This window comes from Macaca mulatta, chromosome 2, assembly GCF_049350105.2.
Source record: "Macaca mulatta isolate MMU2019108-1 chromosome 2, T2T-MMU8v2.0, whole genome shotgun sequence".
In the NCBI taxonomy this organism is placed as follows: domain Eukaryota; kingdom Metazoa; phylum Chordata; class Mammalia; order Primates; family Cercopithecidae; genus Macaca; species Macaca mulatta.
Window position 1 is genome coordinate 136,433,013 of NC_133407.1, and position 23,772 is coordinate 136,456,784.

Sequence of the window (23,772 nt, forward strand, 5' to 3'; positions counted from 1 at the left end):
TTAACAAATTATTTCTCACAGACAGACACATACACACACACACACACACACACACACACAGGCACAGTCCTGAGATCGGTGTCAATGTGGACTCATGTTTTTTTAAATAAATATATAGGTATAGATAAGTAGAGAAGTAATCAACACCTGTGAAAAAAGGAAAAGATAAAAATAATTAAAAGAAGTAATTATGGATAGGTATGTATACATGGGTTTGTATACATACATGTATTTCCTAGCTCTGTCCACTGTTAGGAGGCTAGAAGCAGTGACACCTGAGTAGCAGTGAACACACCTAGCCCGTAGATATTGGTTTCTGAATTCCATCCTCCAGAGGAACCAGGGCTCCTGGGAGAACTGTTCATTCCTGACTGAAGGCAGGGAAAATGCAAGATGCCCCTGGAGTTGACCTTCTGGTGCCAGAAAGTAAGGATGTGCTAAAAAATATTTTTTAATAATAAAAACAATTTTTAAAAGGAGGGGGTTCATATTGGAAGGGGACAGGAACCAATCTGAGAGAGCTCCCAATGACTTGAGCTGGAACAACTTGAGCCACAAAATAAATGATAGTATTTAATTATAACACTTAATTTTTCATAAGTCCATACTAATCTAAATAAATAACTGAATTTAAAAAATAAATACATAACTGAATAAATAAATAAATGGAGAAAAATCACACCTCTTCCTTATAGAAAATTCCAATTAATACATGTAAAAAGAATGAGGAAAATAGAAAATCACTGTTAGAACACCGTAGTAATAATTACTGCAGGTAAGATCTGTGAATGCTAAAATTAAGGAGTGAAAGTTTAACCAGAAACAGGATATTTGTATGATTTTAAAGTATCTCCTCCAAAATATTTAGTAAAGGAAAAGGGGAAATCCTCAGTTTACTGTGGAGAATATTGGCGACTCCACCTTTGCCAAGCAATCAAGACTGACATCACTTGGCCCAGTCAACATCGTATGCACCCAGGTGTGTTTCATCTCTGTTCTTCCCAGTAAAGCATAACCTCAATCTAAACATGAGAAAACATCAGACACCCAAATTGAGGGACTTTGTTCTAAATAACTGGCAGGTGCTCTTCAAAGCTGTCAAGGTTATGAAAAAACAAGGAAAGGCTGAGAAATTGTTACAGATTGGAGGAGACTAAGGATGTGACAAAGAAATTCAATGTTTGGATCTTGGAACTGAAAGAGGAGATTTGTGGAAAAACTGGTGACATCTGAGTAAGTTCTTTAGTTTAGTTAATAGTATTTATACTAGGGTTAATTTCTTAGATTTGATTACTGTTCTGTTGTTATGTGTAAGATGTTAACACAAGAGAAAGCTGGGTGAAGAATACATGGGAACTCTCTAAACTTTTTACACCTCTTCTGTAAATTTAAAATGATCTCACAATAAAAAATTTAAAACCACAGCCGGACGCGGTGGGTGAAAATCAGCACGGTCAAGCAACTTTGACAACACATTTTACCCAAAGAGGTGTGTGTTTGTGTGTATTTCAGGAATGATGGATGCTTCAAAAAGGAAAAGGGGGAAAAAGGAAGACAGGGACCTGATGTAATTACAGAAATTAAGTATTATCTTGGAATAGCTTCTCAAAATGTATTTGGCTTAGGGAAGTGAAAATTTACAAAGATAAAAATAGGTGAATAAATACAATAGAGTACACATAAAGCAATGTTTATTTTAACTGAAAAAATGCAGTAATGGTATTTGTATTTCTCTTTTTCCTTTTTTTTTTTTTGAGACACGGTCTCCCTCTGTTGCCCAGGCTGGAGTGCAGTGGCATGATCATGGCTCACTCTAGGCTTGATCTCCTGGGCTCAAGTGATCCTCCCTCCTCAGCCTCCCAAGTGGCTGGGACCACAGGCATGTGTGACTACACCTGGCTCGCTCCTTCCTTCCTTCCTTCCTTCCTTCCTTCCTTCCTTCCTTCCTTCCTTCCTTCCTTCCTTCCGTCCTTCTTTCTTTCTTTTCTTTCTGAGACTGTCTGCCTCTGTTGCCCAGGCTGGAGTGCAGTGACACAGTCTCAGCTCACTGTAACCTCCAATTCCCAGGTTCAAGCAATTCTCTTGCCTCAGCCACCTGAGAGCTGGCATTACAGGCGTGTGCCACCACACCCAGCTAATTTTTGTATTTTTAGTGGAGATGGGGGTTTCACCATCTTGGCCAGGCTGGTCTTGAACTCCGGACCTCTAGAGATCCGCCTGCCTCAGCCTCCAAAATTGCTGGGAGTACAGGCATGAGCCACCACACCTAGCCCCAGCTCTTTGTTTTTTATGTATGTAGGTTTTTTATGTATATCTTTTCTTGGCACAAAAAGAGTGTTTCTCTTTTTCTTCTGAAACTGTTCTTTGCTCTTCTCTGTTTCCACCTCCTGCTTTAATCCTCTTTAATATTTCTTCTCTCTCCTGATTATCACCAGGATCATTTTCCAAAGGTTCCCTCTCTGAAATTCATTTCTGCTTGAATCTAAATGGCACCTTTGTCTTTGCTTCTGTTCTTTCCCTCCCCTAGCTCCATTTGTGCCCTTTAGTTTGTAAGGCATTTTCGAAATGCATGAGAGGTAACGAAGTGGAATGATGTGTGAAGCTGCCTAGCTGTCTTGTCAAGAGAGGCCTAGAGGGTGATGTCCCAGGCCATGCAAGCAACAGCAGGATATTCCTGTGGTTGGCGTTGCAGTGGTTTTCCTTCATGAACTTGAGTCTTCTGCACTTCATTTGTTCACAGATCTTCTCATCACTCAGAACCTGTCCTTCTCGTCTACAATCAGCCTCGAAGCATATTTAAAATTACAGTGGTTATGAGCGAGCTCAACAGTTGAATTCCTTAGCTCATGTAAATATTTATTGGATGCCTAGCATATATTATGTCAGGCATGGGCCAGGCACACAGATTTTAAATGTTACCTAGATATGGAAGGTCCCAGCCCTCAAGGGGCTTCTATTCTAGTTGGAGGAGGCAAGCAACAAATGAGAAAATAATTTAACCAAAGGCCGCTGACTGTGAGACATGACGGAAGGAAGGAAGTCAGGTGGTATGATGAAGAGAAAATGGAAGGAAGGAAGGAGGAGCCCTCTGGGAAAGTCTTTCTAAGAAGGGATGAGTCAGACCTGAGTGTTCAAGAATAACGAATGAAATGCTCTGCCTGGCATTTGGGAAGCGTTTGGTGACACTTCACCAGCAGGTCTGGGAAGTTGCTTATCATGAACAGCAGGAGCTCCATGGGGCTTTACCTGCAGACTCGGGGAAAGAGGGCAGAATGCGCAGTGACTGCTAATTCACCTACATCAGCAGATATGATTTGGGAAGCATTAATTATCACATTAATCACAGTTTTAGTACTTTAGGCAATGATCAAAAACAGGATTTCACAAACCTAGAAACTGACTAAAGCATCAGGGGCAGTACATGTATTTCATAATCAATAAAGATGCCGTTTCTTTTGGCTGGGCATGGTGGCTCACACCTGTAATGCCAGCACTTTCGGAGGCCAAGGTGGGAGGATTGCTTGAGCTCAGGAGTTAGAGATCAATCTGGGCAACATAGAGAGACCTTGTCTCTACAAAAAAAAAAAAAAAATTAAATTAGCTAGGTGTGGTGATACGTGCCTGCGGTCCCAGCTACTCGAGAGGATGAGATGGGAGTGTCACTTGAGCCCAGGAAGTTGAGGCTGCAGTGAGCCATGATTGTGACAGTGCATTCCAGCCTGGATGACAGAGCAAGACCCTGTCTGGGGAAAAAAAAAAAAAAAAAGATGTCATTTTTAAGTGCATTTGAGGGCTTTATCATCTTCATGAACTTAGGAAATGAAGTGAGAGAGAAGACATCCCAGTCGTAGAGAAGATTCCAGAAGGCATGTCTTAGTTCAGGTTGCAAGAATACAAGACCTTTTTTTTTTTAAGTTGGGTAGCTTATAAACAACAGAAATTCACTTCTCAGTTCCAGGGGCTGGGAAGTCTAAGATCAAGGCACCAAAAGATTGATTCAGCATCTGTCTGGTGAGGGCCTGCTTCCTGATTCATAGATGGTGCCTTCTCACTGTGTCCTCATGTGGTGGAAGGGGTGAGAGAGCTCTCTGAGGCCTCTTTTATAAGGGCGCTGATCCTATTCGTGAGGGCTCCTCTTAATACCATCTCCTTGTGGGTTAGGATTTCAACACATGAACTTGGGGGAAACATAAACACTTAGTCCATGATAAGATGATTCCTTTGTTAAATTAGAAATCTATAGCTTTAGTTTTGTTTTTGTTTGTTTGAGAGGCAAGTCTCCATCTGTTGCCCAGGCCTCTGTACAGTGGTGTGATCATAGCTCCCTGCAGCCTCAAACTCCGGGGCTCAACCGATCCTCCCACTTCAGCCTCCCAGGTAGCTAGGGCTACGGGTGCACACTACCACACCCAGCTACTTTATTATTCTTATTGTTACTATTGTTATTATTATTATTATTGCAGAGATGAGGCCTTGCTACATTGCCCGGGCTGTTTTCAAACTCCTGGTTCAAGCAATCCTCCCACCTCCAGCTCCCAAAGTGCCCGGCGAGCCACCACACCTGGCCTATTGTTTCAATTTTGTGTTTTCTGTTTTCTTTCTGACAGAGGGGACTTAAATGTTTGTTTCTATCTAAGCAAAGACTTAAGAGTATCTCAGATAGAGGAGACCCTGGCTGTAGTCGGGGAGAGAATTAGGAGCTCATTGGCTTCCTATTAGGATTATTTAGCTTTCTACCCTCTGCTGATTTTGACAGTAGTAGAGCGATAATGAAAGGTGTAAGGCCCTGGAGCCAAAAAAAAACAAAAAACAAAAAACAAACTGGATTGTGCCATGCGGTGGAGGAACACTGGTGACAGCAGACTAAGTTGGAGAGGTAGACAGAGCATGTATATCCTGTGGAGCCCTTCACAGACTATGGTACAGGTGTGACTATTTGAAATACAGTGAAGGCCAGGGGCAGTGGCTCACATCTGTAATCCCAGCCTTTTGGGAGGCGGAAATGGGTGGATCACTTGAGGTCAGGAGTTCTAGACCAGCCTGGCCAACATGGTGAAACCCCACCTCTACTAAAAATGCAAAAAAATAGCCAAGCATGGTGGCGGGCACCTGTGTTCCCAACTACGGGAAGCTGAGGCAGGAGAATCACTTGAACCTGGGAGGTGGAGGTTGCAGTGAGCCAAGGTCATGCCATTGCACTCCAGCCTGGGCGACAGGAACAAAACTCTGTCTTCAAAAAAAAAAGAAAGAAATGCAGTGAAAGGCCTTGCAGGGGTTAGAGGGTGAAAGTAGGGTGATCTACTGTAGGTTTTTGCTTTTGTTTCAAAGCCCTCTGGATGTTTTGTAATGATATAAGGATCAACCCATCAGGAAGGCGTAACTGTCTCAAATGAGTGTACGCCTCATAACAAAGCTTCCGGTTCCACGAAGAAAAACATTCCTAGACAAATAGAGAAAAAGATAAATCCACAGAGTTGGAGAGTCCAACATTCCGCTTTTAATAACTAACTATCATTAGTGTGAAAATGAATAATGATTCCCTAATTATACCTGTTGATACAAATGAATTTGCAGTAACTCCACATTTCTCCATCCCTTTTTCTCTGTGTCTGGACATAAAGCTCCAAGGAGCTCGTGAAAACCAGTGACGATATAAAAGACCTTGACAACACTATCAACCAAGTGACCTAATTGACAGCTGTAGAATTTATAGACAACTCCACCCAGCAACTGCAGCGTAAATATTTTTTTATCAAATGTACAGGGAACATTCACCAAGATAGGCCACATCCTGGGCCATAAAACGAGTCTCAGTCAATTCGAAAAGATGGCAATGCTGCCGTGTGCTCCGTGACTACAAGAGAGTTAACTTAGAAGTGGATAACAAAAAGATATCTGGAAAATTCCATATATTTGGAAATTAGACAGACACTTGTACAGAACTGATGGGTCAAAGAACAAGTCACAATGGAATTAAAAATCCCTTTGACTGCTCTGTGAGGAGTGGATTGGAGGGGGCAAGTGCAGACACGGGGAGCCTGGGGAACAGAATTTGCAGAATTCTAGAAGAACTGTCATGGTGCCTTGGACTTTGGGTGAGGAAGCAGAGAAGGAGAGAAATGGACAGACTCAGACATTTTGGAGGTAGAGCCTATGTGACTTGCTGAAGATTGGATGCGGGCAGTATGGGTAGGCGAGGAAGCAAGGATGACCTTGAGGTGTTGGGGTCAAGTCATTGAACATATCTCCCTGTTGCTCTCAGGATTAAGTCCAAACTTGTCAACACACTTCCTGATTGGGCCCCTGCCCACTTGGACAGCCCTATCTCTCACCCCTCCTCCCACTGTAAACTCCAGCACCACACAGCAACTGGCAGTCCTCCCTTTGCCATGCTCTCTCTTTTCACATGCTCTTCCATGTTTGTCCTGCTCTCCACTTATTTATCTCTTAGCTTAGATGTCACTTCTGCTGGGAAATTTTCCTTACTTTTCCTCCAGCCTGGTGGAGGGGCTCTGCTCTGTGCTTCTGTGCTACCCTTCTCATCATCACTTTGCTTTGCCGCTTTTCTGTCTCCCCTGTTAAAGCTGTGAACAGGGAATTTCTTTTTTCTTTCTTTCTTTCTTTCTTTCTTTCTTTCTTTCTTTCTTTCTTTCTTTCTTTCTTTCTTTCTTTCTCTCTTTCTCTTTCTTTCTCTCTCTCTTTCTTTCTCTTTCTTTCTCTCTTTCTTTCTCTTTCTTTCTTTCCCTTCCCTCCTTCCTTCCTTCTCGCTCTTTCTTTCTTTCCCTCCCTCCCTACCTCCCTCCCTTCCTTCCTTCCCTCCCTCCCTCCTTTCCTTCCTTCCCTCCCTCCCTCCCTCCCTTCCTTCCTTTCTTCCTTCCTTCCTTTGATAGAGTCTCGCTCCATCGCCAGGCTGGAGTGCTGTGGTGAGATCTCAGCTCACTGCAACCTCCACCTCCCAGGTTCCAGCGATTCTCCTGCCTCAGCCTCCAGAGTAGCTGGGATCACAGGCGCGCGCCACCATGCCCAGCCAACTTTTTTTGTATTTTTAGTAGAGACAGGGTCTCACCATATTGGCCAGGATGGTCTTGATGTCTTGACCTCGTGATCCGCCCACCTCAGCCTCCCAAAGTGCTGGGACTACAGGCGTGAGCCACCGTGCCCGGCCTCATTCTTTCATTACTACTACTACCATAGCCAGTTGCTGGTTCCCTGGGCTGTCAGTCAGGAAACGTAGCCCTCATGAGAGTGGGATGAAAATAAGATCACGTAGCATTTATTGAGTCCTTGCTGTGTGTGCCAGGGGCTTCACACACATGACCTCATTTAATCATCCTGGCAGCATTATGAAATGGGTTATGAATCCCATTTGTAGGAAGAGGAAACAGACTTAGAAGGCTTAAGGAGGCCAGGCATGGTGGCTCATGCCTGTAATCCCAGCACTTTGGGAGGCCAAGGCAGGAGGATAACTTGAGCCCAGGAGTTCAAGACCAGCCTGGCAACAAACCAAGAGCTGTCTCTACAAAAAAACAAAAAAATTAGCACCTGGGTGCAGTGGCTCACGCCTGTAATCCCAGGACTTTGGGAGGCCGAGGTGAGCGGATCACTTGAGGTCAGGAGTTCAAGACCAGCCTGGCCAACATGGTGAAACCCCGTCTCTAATAAAAATACAAAAATTAGCCAGGTATGGTGGCACATGCCTGTAGTCCCTGCTATTCCCGGGGCTGAGGCAGGAGAATCGCTTGAACCCAGGAGGCAGAGGTTGCAGTGAGCTGAGATCACACCATTGCACTCCAGCCTGGGTGACAGTGCGAGACTCCGTCTCAAAAAAGAAAAGAAAAGAAAAAATTAGCTGGGCATGGTAACTCATGCCTGCGATCCCAGCTACACAGGAGACTGATATGAGAGGATCACTTGAGCCCAAGAGGTCAAAGCTCAGTGAGCTATGATTGCACCACTGCACTCCAGCCTGGGTGACAGAGTGAAACCCTGTCTTAAAAAAAAAATGGGCCAAAAGAGCTTGCTCAAGATCACACAGTTAATGGTGGAAATGGAATTTGAACATAGGAAGTCAGATTTCAAACCTAAAACTTTTAACCACCAAGTCATACTGTCAAATTCAGACTAGAATTACAACAAATTGAAAATGAATTTGAAGGTGCACTGGTGAGCCCCTGATCATCTTGCTGCCTGTGGCCAGGCTTTGGCTTACACTTGGTGCAGATGGCTGAGCAGGGTTCACTGGAGGTGGGCGCCCAGGTTAGGGTGGTTCATGGAGCAGGAGCAGGAAGATCCATTACATTATAGCTGGCACATCGGGTACAGAGTGCTATTGTGTGCTGCCTTTTAACCCCGCCCCTTACTCTAAAAAAACAAAGGCCTCATTGCTAGTGCTGGCTAATTTCCATAAAGGAATTTAGAATGGCTAATTTTATATCCTTTCAGTAAATATTCCACATCCCATTATAACATGGCCAACAATGATCCTCTTCAAATTAATACCAGCAGTACTTGCTGCGGAATTAGCCTCCAGAGATGCAATGTTATCAAAAAGTGATTTTTTTTTTTTTTTTGGTCTTTTGTTTTTTCAGATAAAGAGTAAAAAGTCCTTATGTACTTATTTTCAGTCAAGGTACTGAATGGATCATATTAGGAAGGTTCAAAAACTTCATTGCACTGCTCGACTCTGACTACATAAAAGGCTTTTTGTGGTTGACACACGTTTTGAAGTGCTGTAAGCATTGATGTGAATGGTAACTAATTATACTTGACATTTTAAAAGCGAAGACATAGAGACTTCTTACAAAACCACTGTTTATTGAGTACTTACTGTGTGCCAGCCACTGTACTGAGTACCTCGTGGGTTTCATTTCAAACCAAATTGTTGCATCCTTGTAACAACCTGGGTGGGTGGTAAACTGAGGAACTTGTCTGAAGTCATGGGGGTAGTACCTCAGGCTGCCAAGACTTGAACTCAGGAATACCAGACTCACGATTCTTAAGTGCCATTTTCTCACATTTCTCTGAGATGTACCACTGGGGCTACTTTTGTGTGTTCCTTTGAAATATGATCTATATACCAAAATGAGCATGCTGAAACTTTAAATGCTTAGTTTAAGAAGCAGTCAATATACAAAATTCTTCCTAATTTTGAAATTAGAATCTTCAAATTCTGTTTTGTTTTGTTTTGTTTTTGTGGTTGTTTTGTTTTGTTTTTTGTTTTTGAGACAGAGTCTCACTCTGTCTCCCAGGCTGCAGTGCAGTGGCATGACCTCAGCTCACTGTAACCTCTGCCTCCCGGGTTCAAGGGATTCTCCTGCCTCAGCCTTCTGAGTAGCTGGAATTACAGGCATGTGCCACCACGCCCACATTTTTCTTTTTCTTTTTTTTTTTTTTTGAGACAGAGTCTCACTCTGTTACCCAGGCTGGAGTGCAGTGCCATCTTTTCGGCTCACTGCAACCTTCGCCTCCCGGGCTCAAGCAATTCTTGTACCTCAGCCTCTCGAGTATCTGGAATTACAGGCACACACCACCACGCCCAGCTAATTTTTGTATTTTTAGTAGAGACGGGGTTTCAGCATATTGGCCAGGCTGGTCTCCAACTCCTGACCTAAAGTGACCTGCCTGCCTCAGCCTCCCAGGCACCGTGCCTGGCTTAGAATCTTCAAATTCTTAAAATGGATGTTAAGATAATCTCCATTTATGAAATGATAGATGATCAGTATTTGAATTTCATTTTTTTGGTTTGTAACATCCATTCCTCTAGTAGATGAAGAACAAAAGATAAATCCTGTGGCAAATTATGTGGACCTCAGAATTACTCAAGTCTGAAATTCCTTTGATACTTGTATCATGTAGCACCCATGTTCATCAATTTTAAATATTGAGAATCCCAGTGGCATGTTATACTAGTCTGCTTGGGCTGCCATAACAAAATACAAGACTGGGTGGCTGAAACAACAGAAATTTATTTTTTCACGGTTCTGGAGGCTGGAAGTCTGAGATGAGGGTGTCAGCATGGTCAGGTTGTGGTGATGGAGCCTCTTCCTGGTTTGCAAATGGCCACCTTCTCACTCTGTCCTCACATGGCAGAGGGAGAGAGGGAGAGCACTCTCTGGTGTCTCTTCTTATAAGGGCACTGATTCCATCCTGAGGGCCCTACCCTTCTGACCTCAGCTAAACCCAATTATCTCTTAAAGGTCCCTATCCAAAAGCCATCACATTTTGGGTTAGGACTTCAACATATGAATGTTGGGGACACAGACATTCAGTCCATAAGTGTTATGGTGTTAGGATGATGTTAGGCCAGGGATCCAAGAAGATTCAAATCCTTCCTTGGTTAAGCCACCCCAAAGTTTGGGAACAATGGCAAAACAAAGCAAATAATGCTACTACTAACTAAGGCTTTGAAGTCTCAAATCCCTGAGCAAAGCTCTGGAAAGCTAAGCAGTTCGTACAGGAGAACTCATTTACCTAAGGTGGCTTGAATTATCCACAGCAGAGGTCAGCAAACCACAGCCTGTGAGCCAGGAGTGGCTTTTACATTTCAAATGGTTGAAAAATCAAAAGAAGGATATTTAGTGATGTCTGAAAATTATATGAAATTCAAACATCCATGTCCTGAAATAAAGTTTTATTAGGACACAGCCACTCTCATTATTATTATTACTATTTTGAGACAGAGTCTCTCCCTGTTGTACAGGCTGGAGTGCAGTGGTGTGATCTTGGCTCACTGCAACCTCTGCCTCCCAGGTTCAAGCAATCCTCCCACCTTAGCTTCCTGAGTAGCTGAGACTACAGACACATGCCACCATGCCTGGCTAGTTTTTCTATTTTTTGATAAAGATGGGGTTTCACCATTTGCCCAGGCTGGTCTTGAACTCCTAGGCTCAATCTCTCTGCCCGCCTCGCCCTCCCAAAGTGCTGGGATTGAAATTAGAATCTTCAAATTCTGTTGTTTTGAAGAAACTGCGCCCGGCCCACTCTCATTGTTTATCTGTTATCAATGGCTGCTTTCATGCTACAACAGCAGATTTGAGGAGTTGCAACAGAGCCTGAAATATTTACTATCTGGCCCTTTAGAGGAAAAAGGTTGCCGCATGCTGATATACAAACAAAGCTAGCCAATGACTTGCATTCCCTAATCCCAAGACCAAATGTTAGCTAAAAATATCGTTTTAGGCAGGTCACAGTGACTCACACCTGTGATCCCAACACTTTGGGAGGCCAAAGTGGGAGGATCACTTGAGTCCAGGAGTTTAAGACCAGCCTGGACAACATAACAATACCTCGTGTCTACAAATAATTTAGAAAGCCAGGTGTGGTGGTGCATAGCTGTGGTCCCAGCTACTCTGGAGGCTGAGGTGGGAGGATCGCTTGAGCCCAGGAGATTGAGAGTGCAGTGAGCCAAGAGCATGCCACTGCACTGCAACCTGGACAACAGAGCAAGACCCTCATCTGCAAACTATATACTTTTTTTTAATTTTTTTTTTTAAATGGAGTCTTGCTCTGTCACCAGGCTGGAGTGCAGTGGTACAATCTCGGTTCACTGCAACCTCCGCCCCAGGTTCAAGTGATTCTCCTGCCTCAGCCCCCTGAGTAGGTAGGACTACAGGCGCACACCACCACACCCAACTAATTTTTGTATTTTTATTAGAGGCGAGGTTTCACCACATTGACCAGGATGGTCTCGATCGCTTGACCTCGTGATCTACCTGCCTCGGCCTCCCAGAGTGCTGGAATTACAGGTGTGAGCCACTGCTCCTGGCCTGTGTGTGTGTGTGTGTGTCTGTGTGTGTGTGTCTGTGTGTGTGTGTATTTAATTACATATATTTATATATATTTTAAAAGATGCAGGGCCCCCCATTAACACTAGAAGAAATGGATCCAGAGACAGAGAATATTTACCCCCAAAGCTTGGTATGAGCTGGTTTAGAGATTGTCCACTTCAGGTTGCAGTGAGCCAAGATCAGGCCACTGCACTCCAGCCTGGGCGACAGAGTGAGACTCCATCTCAAAAATAAATAAATAAATAAAAAGAGATTATCCACTTCAAGTTTTCTAATGCCACACTGGATGTTCCAAGGAAAACCTGAGAGAGAAAAACAAGTGGCCTTATTGGAAGATGGAAGAAGTGAGAGCCACAGTAATTTGCTGATGTTTTTATTTTTTTGTAAGTTCAACCCTTATGAAATATAGTCCAGGGTCCCAGAATTGGGCTAATCCAAACCAAGATTTATCTTAAATCTCTACCTGTTGATCGACACTCATTCCTCAAGTCAAAGGCAAAGGCAGGAATGGAAGCTAAGAGTGGTACCTTTCCAGAATTTAATATGAATCAGCAAACGTCGGTAGCATTATTTACCTGTCAGGCTACTTCCTTTGTTTCTGACCTGTTTTTGTTTTGTTTTCTTCCCCCCTCTCCCCTTTATGCCCACTCCTTACACACAAAGGTGATTTTAAAGGATGTGGACTCACTTCTCTACGTGGACACCGATGTTCTCTTTCTGAGACCTGTCGATGACATCTGGAAGCTTCTGAGGCTGTTTAATTCCACCCAGCTTGCAGCCATGGCCCCTGAGCACGAAATCCCCAAGATTGGCTGGTACAGCCGCTTTGCAAGGCATCCTTTCTATGGCTCTGCAGGAGTTAATTCAGGAGTCATGTTAATGAATTTAACTCGGATAAGAAGTACCCAGTTCAAGGTAAATGAGTGCTTTAAAATTCCTTGTTTAGAGACTGGGAGTTGGTCTTGTCAACAGTGGCATTCCCAGAGTGTCAATATGCTGATTTTGGAAATTAGGTGGCCTATAGGTGAGGATAAAAGGAACCAGAGAAAATTATTTAGAAAATTACAGAATATTTGTTTATTCAGGAAAAGCCCAGATGGCTATGGAATTTAAAGCTTCATCAGAGTTACCATTCAGAAATACTATGTCGCATTTCTGAATTCCATAATGTTTGAACCCTTCATACCCAATGCTTCAAAGACTATGTAAAATTTCTTCAAATTACCCTAGGGATATATTCATATAAATCCGTGACGATATTTATATAAGGATGTACATGATCTCATCTTTTATCCTAGCAAAGAACTGGAAAGAACCTAAAAGAACATCAGTAGAGAGCTAGTCCAAAAAAATTATCCTGCTGGCCAGGGGTAGTGGCTCACACTTGTAATCCCAGCACTTTGGAAGACCAAGGGGGGTGGATCACTTGAGGCCAAGAGTTTGAGAGACTAGCCTGACCAACATGGTGAAACCCTGTCTCTACTAAAAATACAAAAATTAGCCAGGAATGATGGCGCACACCTGTAGTCCCAGCTGTTTAGGAGGCTAAGGCAGGAGAATCATGTGAACCCGGACAGCAGAGGTTGCAGTGAGCCAAGATCACGCCACTGTACTCCAGCCTGGCGACAGAGACTGTGATTATTTGTATGCTTTAGAAATTTCCAGAAGAATTAATGGGGCATGCTGGCACATGGTTGTAGCCCCAGCTACTTGGGAGGCTGAGATGGAAGGATCACTTGAATCCGGCAAGTCAAGGCTGTGTTTAGCCACTGCAGTTCACCTTAAACAACAGAGTGAGACCCTGTTTCTAAAAAAAGAAAGAAAGAAAAAGAAATGTGCAGAAGAATACCTAAGAGACCATTAATTGTTAATTGTGGATACTTCTGGGGAAAGTGGGAATGGGATAGGGAAGAAGAATATTTTTACTTTTTTATTTTATATTTTTATGTGCTGTTGGAATAGTTCAGTTTGTGAATATGTTACTTTTATTTTAAAAGTAAATCATTGTTTAAGACAAGGAAAGGTATTTTTCCTTAAGATACCTGAACTCTGTTATCTGCATTTTGTTCCTTCACCTCACAGTGAGGAAATAAGCCTAAAAGAGATGTTCACCTAAGAAAGGTGGAGTAGAGTAGAGAATCCTGAAGTAGAGGCTGCTGTTCAGAAAGACTTTGCCTCTTTCTTAGGTGTGGTGCCTCACGCCTATAATCCCAGCACTTTGGGAGGCAGGTGAGTCACTTGAGGTCAGGAGTTTGAGAACAGCCTGGCCAACATGGGGAAACCCCGTCTCTACTAAAAATACAAAAAAGTAGCTGGGCGTGATGGCGTGCACCTGTAGTCTCAGCTGCTTGGGAGGCTGAGGCATGAGAATTGCTTGAACCTGGGAGGTGGAGGTTGCAGTAAGCTGAGATCGTGCCACTGCACTCCAGCCTGGGCGACAGAGTGAGACTCTGTCTCAAAAAAAAAAAAAAAAAAAAAAAAGGAAGGAAGGAAGAAGGAAGGAGGGAAGAGAAAGAAGGAAGGGGTTCCATTCCGGGCATGGTTTTCTGAGTAGAAACCATAGGTTCAACTATAAGTTCCTGGTCCATCTAGTAGCTGTGTGTACAACTGACAAGAGCGATGCAATCAACAGCCCAAATTTTGCTTTGTTCTGTGCCCTGAGAATAGCAGGACCCCTCCTGTATTTGTTTCCCTCCACTGAAGGGAAGAAAACCAGTCCCTTTACATTGTTTCTCAGTGGACAAAATGTATTTGCTTTGCTTCAGCTGTTCTGATGGTTTTCTCTTTTCCAGAACAGCATGATTCCAACAGGCCTGGCTTGGGAGGACATGTTGTACCCTCTGTACCAGAAGTACAAGAATGCCATCACGTGGGGAGACCAGGATTTATTAAATATTATTTTTTATTTCAATCCAGGTAGGTTATCTTTGGAGAATGCTTTCTGTGTAGGAGTACACTCAGCACGCCCCATGGAGCACATTCCATGCCCGGGTTGCTATTGACTAGGCTTGAATTGTGCACAGAGGAGCCTGTGTTCCCCTGCGAAGTTTGCCCTTTCATCCACCCCCCTGGATATCTGATGGAGGCGGGGCCTTGCACTACTGACACAAAAGGCCAAATGTTGAAACTTCCAACACTGGACTCATTTTTAGAGGATATCTTTTAGATTTTGCTATACCATTCTTCTAAGAAGTGCAGTCAAAATTGATGTGAGGCACGAAACTAAATGGAAATATTATAATCTAGGCAGGAGACCCTGTAACCTGAACAACTGCTAGATTGAAGGGAATTGATTCTCAGGGTCCTTGGAGTTAAGGAACATATTCAGGGTCAAAACAACTATAAAAAGAACTCAGATCCCCAAATCCTTTTTGCTTTTCATCTGGGGCAAAATAAATTCTTCTTATATTGTTCGGTGGATGATTTGGTGGGGTAGAGGGAGAAAGGGAAATTTTCATCTCCCTTTCTCTATGTGTTTATATTAACACGTAAAGCTAATGAAATTCTCTTTTCCTCTTCCTTGTTAAAACTTTTTTTTTTTAACTAAAACTTTATTCTTATTAAAAATTAAAACTGCTGGGCGCAGTGGCTCACACCTGTAATCCCAGCACTTTGGGAGGCCGAGGTGGGCGGATCACTTGAGGTCGGGAGTTTGAGACCAGCCTACCCAACGTGGTGAAACCCCATCTCTACTAAAAATCCAAAAAAGCCGGACGTGGTGGTAGGTGCCTGTAATCCCAGCTACTGGAAGGCTGAGGCAGGAGAATCACTTGAACCTGGGAGGTGGAGGTTGCAGTGAGCCAAGATGGCGCCACTGCACTCCAGCTTGGGCAACAGAATGAGGCTCCGTCTCAAAAAAAATTAAAACTATGTTTTCTTCTTGAGAGAGATCTTTTGGCAAAAAAAAGCAATCCTTACCGTACCCTTTTCAGGCCTTTCTTTTTCATTTAAAAATCCTGAAGTAGAGACTGCTGTTCAGAAAGACTTTGCCTGTGTTTGTTTGTATGTTACCCTTGGAACACATACTGTGCACCTTTTTAAAAAAACAAAATTCTGGAATAAAACTCAATTTCATTTGTCTTTGGATCAAAAAGGATCAAATCGTCGAAAAGAAAGAAAAGCAGGTTGATACAGAGTTTCTTGGAAAGATTCCCAATACTAATTTAGTAGAGGAAAGGGGAATGTCTTAGCTGTTCACTTATAGCCTTTTTTTTTTTTTTTTTTGAGACAGAGTCTGGCTCTATCACCCAGGCTGGGGTGCAGTGGCATGATCTCAGCTCACTGCAATCTCCTGGGTTCCAGCAATTGTTCTGCCTCAGCCTCCCCAGTAGCTGAGATTACAGGAGTGTGCCATTGTTCCTGACTGATTTTTGTATTTTTAGTAGAGACGGGATTTCCCCGTGTTGGCCAGGCTGGCCTCGAACTCCTGACCTCAGGTGATCTCCCCACCTCCTCCTCCCAAAGTGCTGGGATTGTAGGCATCAGCCAGTGTGCCCAGGCTTTTTTTTTTTTTTTTTTTTTTTTTTTAATGAGATGAAGCCTCACTCTGTCTCGCAGGCTGGTACACAGTAGTGCAATTATGGCTCACTGCAGCCTTAACCTCCTGAGCTCAAGTGATCCTCGCACCTCAGCCTCCCAAGTAGCTGGGACTATAGGTGTGCACCACCACACCCAGCGAATTTTTTTTTTTTTTTTTTTGAGAGGGAGTCTTGCTCTGTCACCCAGGCTGGAGTACAGTGGCATGATCTCAGCTCACTGCAACTTCTGCCTCCCACGTTCAAGCCAATTCTCCTGCCTCAGCCTCCCGAGTAGCTGGGATTACAGGTACCCGCCACCACACCCGACTAATTTTTGTATATTTAGTAGAGACAGGGTTTTGTCATGTTGGCCAGGCTGGTCTCAAACTCCTGACCTCATGTGATCCACCTCCCTCGGCCTCCCAAAGTGTTGGGATTACAAGCGTGAGCCACTGCGCCCAGCCAAATTTTTAAAATTTTTTATAGAGATTGGGGGGCAGTCTCATTATGTTGCCCAAGGTCATCTAGAACTCCTGGGCTCAAGTGATCCTCCTGCCTCGGCCTCCCGAAGTGCTAGGATTTCAGGCAAGTCACCATGCCCAGCCTCTTAGGGCATGCTTTAAGCCATTTCGCTGTGACAGTAGGTCTGCATCTCTTCCTTTTTCTTCTTAGGTAGGTTTCATCTTTTTTCTTTTTTTTCTTGAGATGGAATCTGGCTCTGTCACCCAGGCTGGAGTGCAATGGCACCATCTCGTCTCACTGCAATCTCTGACCCCCAGGTTCAAGCAATTCTCCTATCTCAGCCTCCCAAGTAGCTGGGACTACAGGCATGCACCAACACCCCTGGCTAATTTTTGTACTTTTAGTAGAGACAGGGTTTTGCCGTGTTGGCAAGGCTGGTCTTGAACTCCTGACCTCAGGTGATCCACTTTCCTCGGCCTCCTAAAATGCTGGGATTACAGGCATGAGCCACCATGACCCGTTTTGTGTTTGTCTGGTTGTTTGGTTGGTTGTTTTGAGATGGAGTCTTGCTCTGTCACTGAGGCTGGAGTGTGGTGTGCTCACTGCAACCTCTGCCTCCTGGGTTCAAGCGATTCTTCTGACTCAGCCTCCCAAGTAGCTGGGATTACAGGCACCTACCACCACGCCCAGCTAATTCTTGTAATTTTTGTATTACAGGCATCCTCCACCATGCCCAGGTAATTTTTTGATCCCCCTGGTGGATCACTTGAGGGATTACAGGTGTGAGCCACCACACCCGGCCCTTTTCTTTAAATACTGCATTTTCCTCTTTGTCATGTGGCCGAAACGATCTAATGTAAGTCTCTCTGTATTCCCAAACTGAGGAATCCAAAAGATTCACACAGTTGCCTCTCCAGTTCTTCTTAGCCTGTTGCTGATTATTTGAGGATGTGATTAGTGAGTAAATAAATAATACTCGAAGGCAGTCGTAAGCAGCTTTGCAATTAAACAGGAGTCCCTTGTCTTTAATTGGGGCTGAAACCAGAGGAGTTTAATTGCTTCTTCACTCTCCATCTGAGATCCATTGAGTAAAACAGGATATTGGAAAAGAATCGTGACGTTGTTCTAAATCCTGGTTCTGCACAGTATCAAGTAAATAACCAAGTTTTCTGGTTTTAGATGAGTGATTGTTAGGTTAACTCCCTGATTGTTCTTTGTGCAGCCTGCATTTGATCTTCCTATTTCATACTTTACCCAGGTACTTGATTAAACTGAGATCCAGCAATATCCATCACATTGTAAGGTTTCTCTTCATGTATATTGATTGCAGAGTACTTTCCACAAACCAGAACAAACTGTATTTGAAAAAAGGATTTGTCAGCTTTATCCCTGGAAAGGAGAGAGGGAGACAGTATTAGCTATGGCACAGCAGATAAACATGTTTACTGTTATGGTTCTTCAGGTTGCTATGGGTGAACCAATGCACATAAAACCTGTAGCACACATCAGGAATGTTGTCATTATTATAGTCTCTTGTATCTGATAACACCGCTTTTTAAAATGTGTTTAAAAGTCATTAGCTAGAAAGTGTTTTAAAACTCTTGCTATAATTAGATAGTAAATGCCTGTGGGTGTATAATTGCAGTGCTGGGTAGTAGACTGACTTAAGACAGCTGAAACCCGTGGGGGCATGCAGGTCGCTCAGCTCACAGGACATTTCCTGGCAGGTGAGTCAAGACAGCTTCATCAAGGGGTGGAAAACTGAGTTCACACCCTCAAAAGTGAGTCTGAGTCAAGAGCAGAGTTCTATGGAAGGGGTAAATCTGACAGGAACCAAAAGAGAATTCTATATAGGAAGATGTGTTTAAATGAATGCACTTAGGTTTCAGGGAACACAGCTCCACTCAGACCAGCTAAATGAGGGCAGATATTGTAAGAGGCCAGGGGCAGTCTCATGACCACACAAGTCAGGTCAAACCAGGCTTCATAAGAACTGGCCTTGGGAAGTTGCCAAGGACCAAAGCAGTTTCTTCATCTCTCAGAGGCCTCATGGTTTCTGTCATCTTTGCTTCTCTACATGCCAGTCTGATTCTATTTTGTCTCTCAGACCGCATTCTCTGTTTGCCCATGGCCCAACCTGTTTGTCAACCGTAAGTGAATACATCTTCACAAGTCCACAATCAATGATGATGGAGCTCCTCTATTTCCTAATTCAAATTCTTAGCGAAAAAGAGACTGGCCCAGCCCAGCTGCGACTGAGTTCTCTTTAATGTGGGAGAGCACGCTTGATCAGGCTCTAGAAGGGCAAAGTCATGTGGCATTTTCCTCTCTCAAACGTCACCACGTAGGTCTGCTCTTTCTTCAAGGGCAATTTCTAGAAAACTGAGATGTGGGTAGGGAAGAAAATGAAACCAGCCAAGTATAAATGACAAGGCAGGGCATCAGGCTAGAGTAAAGGCAGTAGCATTCTGCCTGAGGGGAGAGAGAAGAGCTGAAATGCCCATGGAATACATGTAGATTGTGAGTTGAGTGTGTGATACTAGGGAGGCAGGAGGAGTTCGTGGGAACCTCAGGGAGCAGGACTCACTCACATGGGACAAGTCTCTTCAGTGGCCCCAGGAAGGCCTTATTCTCATCCTGCCTGGGGTCTCTGGAGCCCTGCCCTTGAGCATGCAACCACATTGTATATTCACCACACCAAAGCACCCAGCAACAGGCAGTTATGAGTGCTACGTTGTGGGGTTGACAGGCCCAGTTACTTCATACTGGGACTGTTCTAGGAAACTGGTAACAAATCGCAGTTTCGGGAGTCTGGGAAGTTCATGAGCCCTGATGTAAAACACAAGAGAAAGGACAAAAACTGTACGGTCTATGTGAGAAGGGGTTGTGTCAACTTTGTGTCTTTCACAGTGCAAGGCTTAGTGCTTTAAATGGAGTTGGTGTTCAGAAGTGTTGTTTGATTCAATGAATGGAATTAAGAAAAGGGAGAGAAGGGGCAAAGTATTAATAAATGGAAGAGAAAGAGCCACAGCAAGGAAAATGAGAGAAAAGGGAAGTTCGGGAGAGAAAGGAGAGATAGAAAGCCAGAGAAAGGGAAAAGATGCATTTGGTGAAAGGAGGTATAGTTTGCATTTCATTCATTCATTCAGCCGCTAATTTTTGAGCACTGTGTGCCAGCCACAGGGCTAAGTGCCAGGGATATGGCATCAGACGAGTTAAAGCAAAGTTACTGGTTTCACGAAACCTACCTTTTGTTGGAAGAGGTGGAAGATAGACTCCTAAAGAATAACTAGTTGTTCAAAATCACAAATTGTGGTAAATGAGATGGAGGAAACAAATGAGGGGTTGAGAGAGAGACCCTCAAGGCTGGAGAGAGAAGAGCTTCCTTAGACTGTGTTATCAGAAAAGTCTTCTGAACAAAATTAATTGCCTTTTCTGGAACAAGGAGTATTCTGAAATAAGGAAAAAGAGAATGCTGGGAAATCTCAGTTCCAGGATGGGACATTGGGGAAAAAAAAAAAAAAAACATTAACAGTGCAGTTGAACAGCCTCCATTCTATTGATACAGAGCATTAAGAGAGGCCAGGTGTGGGGGCTCATGCCTGTAATCCCAACACTTTAGGAGGCTGAGCAGGGAGGATTGCTTGAGGCCAGGTGTCCAAGACCAGCCTGGGCAATGTGGTAAGACCCCCATCTCTACTAAAAAATAAAAATATATAAAAGTGTAGCAAGCCTATATTACCATGAAGTTAAAATGATCAGGCATAAACTAGTTCATAATCTTAGAGATCCCAAGAGTATGAAATAATCAGAAATATAAGGAGAGGAGTAGATTGGGCACAGTGGCTGACACCTGTAATCCCAGCACTGGGAGGCTGAGGCGGGCAGATTACTTGAGGTCAGGAGTTCGAGACCAGCCTGGCCAACATGGCGAAACCCTGTCTCTATTAAAAATACAAAACTCTGGCTGGGCACGGTAGCTAATGCCTGTAATACCAGCACTTTGGGAGGCCAAGGCGGGCAGATCACCTGAGGTCGGGAGAATTTTTTTTTTTTTTTTTTTTTTGAGACAGTCTCACCCTGTTGCCCAGGCTAGAGTGCAGTGGTGCGATCTTGGCTCAGTGCAACCTCCACATCCTGGACTCAAGCAATTCTCCTGCCTCGGCCTCCTGAGTAGCTGGGATTACAGGTGTGTACCACCAGGCCCAGCTAATTTTTTTTTTTTTTTTTTTTTTTGAGACAGAGTTTCGCTCTTGTTGCCCAGGCTGGAGTGCAATGGTGCATTCTCGGCTCATCACAACCTCTGCCTCCCAGGTTCAAGCGATTCTCCTGCCTCACCCTCCCGAGTAGCTGTGATTACAGTCATGTGCCACCATGCCCACCTAATTTTTTTGTATTTTTAGTAGAGATGGGGTTTCTCCATGTTGGTCAGGCTGGTCTCAAACTCCCGACCTCAGGTGATCTACCCGCCTCAGCCTCCCAAAGTGCTGAGATTACAGGCATGAGCCACCGTGCCTGGCCAAATTTTTTAATTTTGTAGAGACGGAGTCTCGCTTTGTTGCCCAGGTTGGTCTCAAACTCCTGAGCTCAAGCAGTCCTCCCACCTTGACCTCCCAAAGTGCCGGGATTATAGGCATGAGCCACCATGCCTGACCTTGGCTTCTCTTTACTGCTGTTAGATCGAGGTGAAATGTTTTTCGAACTCACCACGGTTACAGAGCTAGATGGGGGTAGAAGCCAGGTTTGCACCTCTGTACTTCTGATTCCAGAGTCTCTGCCCTTTCTATTTGTTTTCTGCCTTGGAGTGCCTCTCACTGGGCTCAGTCCTCTAAGGAGGTTGCAAAGAGAGAAAAAGTTTCTTTCTTTTTTTTTTTTTTTTTTTTTGAGACAGAGTCTTACTCTGTCCCTCAGGCTGGAGTGCAGTGGCACGATCGTGGCTTACTACAACCTCCGCCTCCCAGGTTCAAGCAATTCTTCTGCCTCAGCCTCCCAAGTAGCTGGGACTACAGGCACACGCCATCACGCCTAGCTAATTTTTGTATTTTTAGTAGAGGCGAGGTTTCACCATGTTGGCCAGGCCAGTCTCGAACTCCTGACCTCATGATCTGCCCGTCTCGACCTCCCAAAGTGCTGGGATTACAGGCATGAGCCACCACACACCCTGCCGAGAAAAGGTTTCTTTTTGTAGTAGAGCCCTAAACTACTTGGAAAGAGGCAAAAATTCTCATCACCAATCTAAACTCCATGAAGGCAGGGACTGGACTGTTCCATTATTTGCTTTGTCCACAGCAGACACTCAACAAATATTCATTGATTTGATCAATCAGTATATTTACAAAAACAGACTCAAGCACAGTTCATTCAATGGGAAACTTTAGAAGGCGCTTAGGCAAGACAATGTAAATGCTTGGGTGAGCACGGTTAATGAGTGATGTGACCCACTGGGTGACAAAAGGAAGCAGTTGGGCTGTGGTCAGGCACAGTTCAAAAGCACTTTTAGATATTTTCCTTTATTTAATCCTCACATCCAGCCTCTGCATTAAATTGTAGAAAAATCAGGCAGCTAATAGAGGAGTTGTGATTCAAATGTAGATAGGGTGACTTGAGAATGGCCACTACTCCGTCCCACTTAGGGACTACGTATGTGCAAATGTTCAGGTAAATGCAAGTAAGGGAATGTCATGGTGGAATGGAGTTCTCCTGAGAAAAGAGAAATGTCACAGTATGTTATGAGCAATTAGGAATTTGAAAAAAGATGCCTAAATGTCACTGTCCTATAAAAGACTGAGCCATGGAAACATACACAGCCTGCCAGACACGATGTGTGACAATCACTTCATTATTTGCTTTCCATCTTGAAGCTTTCTGTAAGTAATCACTAAGCAATGATTTTTCCGTGAGACAGGAATGCCATCAACCCAATGAACAAGCACATCTTGAAGTTGCTTTTCCAATGGTGGTGGTGTTACTGATTTGCTGTAAGCCTGTCTTGTGCTCTGTCACAGGGCCTTTCTCATGATCAGCAACACACATTTGCAGAGAGCTTTGATCCATACTCCTCTGCCCCCGATCCTGAAAAGCATCAAGCTGAGAAGCAGGGAAGCTAGGGGGTCATGAATTTATTGCTAATTGTATAATTCTGGTCACCAAGAGGAAACTTTCTGAATCCAATAGGATTAGGGCAGAGTTTCTCAACATCAGCACTGTTGCTATTGTGGGGATCGTCCTGTTCATTACAGGATGTTCAGAGCACCCACTAGATGCCAGTTGCAGCCTCCCCCATGTGTAACAGTCAACAGTGTCTCCCTCCAAATATTGCCAAATGGCCCTGGGGTCGAGGAGTGGGGAGGGGGCAAAATTGCCCCTGGTTGAGAACCACTTGTTTAGAGATACAAACACACCCGTGTACATATGTGCACATATGGCCATAGTGCATGTAGTTACCTTGGCACAGGGTTTTTTTTTTCTTTGCTTTTTTGCTTTGGGGTTTTTCTCTTTCCTGTTGTAGGTGGGGTTTTTTGTTGTTGTTGGTTTTTGTTTTTGAGATGGAGTCTCACTCCGTCACCCAGGCTGGAGTGCAGTGGTGTGATTTCAACTCACTGCAACCTCTGCCTTCCGGGTTCTAGATTCTCGTGCCTCAGCCTCCTGAGTAGCTGGAATTACAGGCTCCTGCCTCCACGCCTGGCTAATGTTTGTATTTTTAGTAGAGACAGGGTTTCATCATGTTGGTCAGGCTGGTCTCGAACTCCTGACCTCAAGTTATCCAGCAGCCTCGGCCTTCCAAAGTGCTGGGATTACAGGTGTGAGCCACTGTACCCAGCCGAAGATGGGGGTTTTTGCTGTTTTTTTTTGTTGTTGTTGTTTTTTGTTTGTTCTTAATCTGAAGCGGAATCTTTGCTTTAATCTTGACTCCTCTTTTTTAGATCTGTCCATTTTATAAAACCTTTCCAAAGAGTTGATTACAACTGCTAACACTATTTTTGACATTTTTTGTGTGTATCTTTTTT

The 23,772-nt window shown here is 44.0% G+C and overlaps 1 protein-coding gene across 5 annotated transcripts in view; it reads left to right on the forward strand.

Annotated features, from left to right (window-relative positions):
- GXYLT2 (glucoside xylosyltransferase 2) overlaps positions 1-23,772 on the forward strand; it is a 91,744-nt gene that overhangs the window by 47,386 nt on the left and 20,586 nt on the right. For 3 of the 5 annotated variants that reach the window (XM_077989929.1, XM_077989928.1, NM_001193691.3), the window contains 2 exon segments: positions 12,450-12,701; positions 14,579-14,702. In XM_077989929.1, coding sequence (XP_077846055.1) covers positions 12,450-12,701; positions 14,579-14,702 — 376 coding nt within the window. 5 annotated transcript variants of the gene reach the window in all.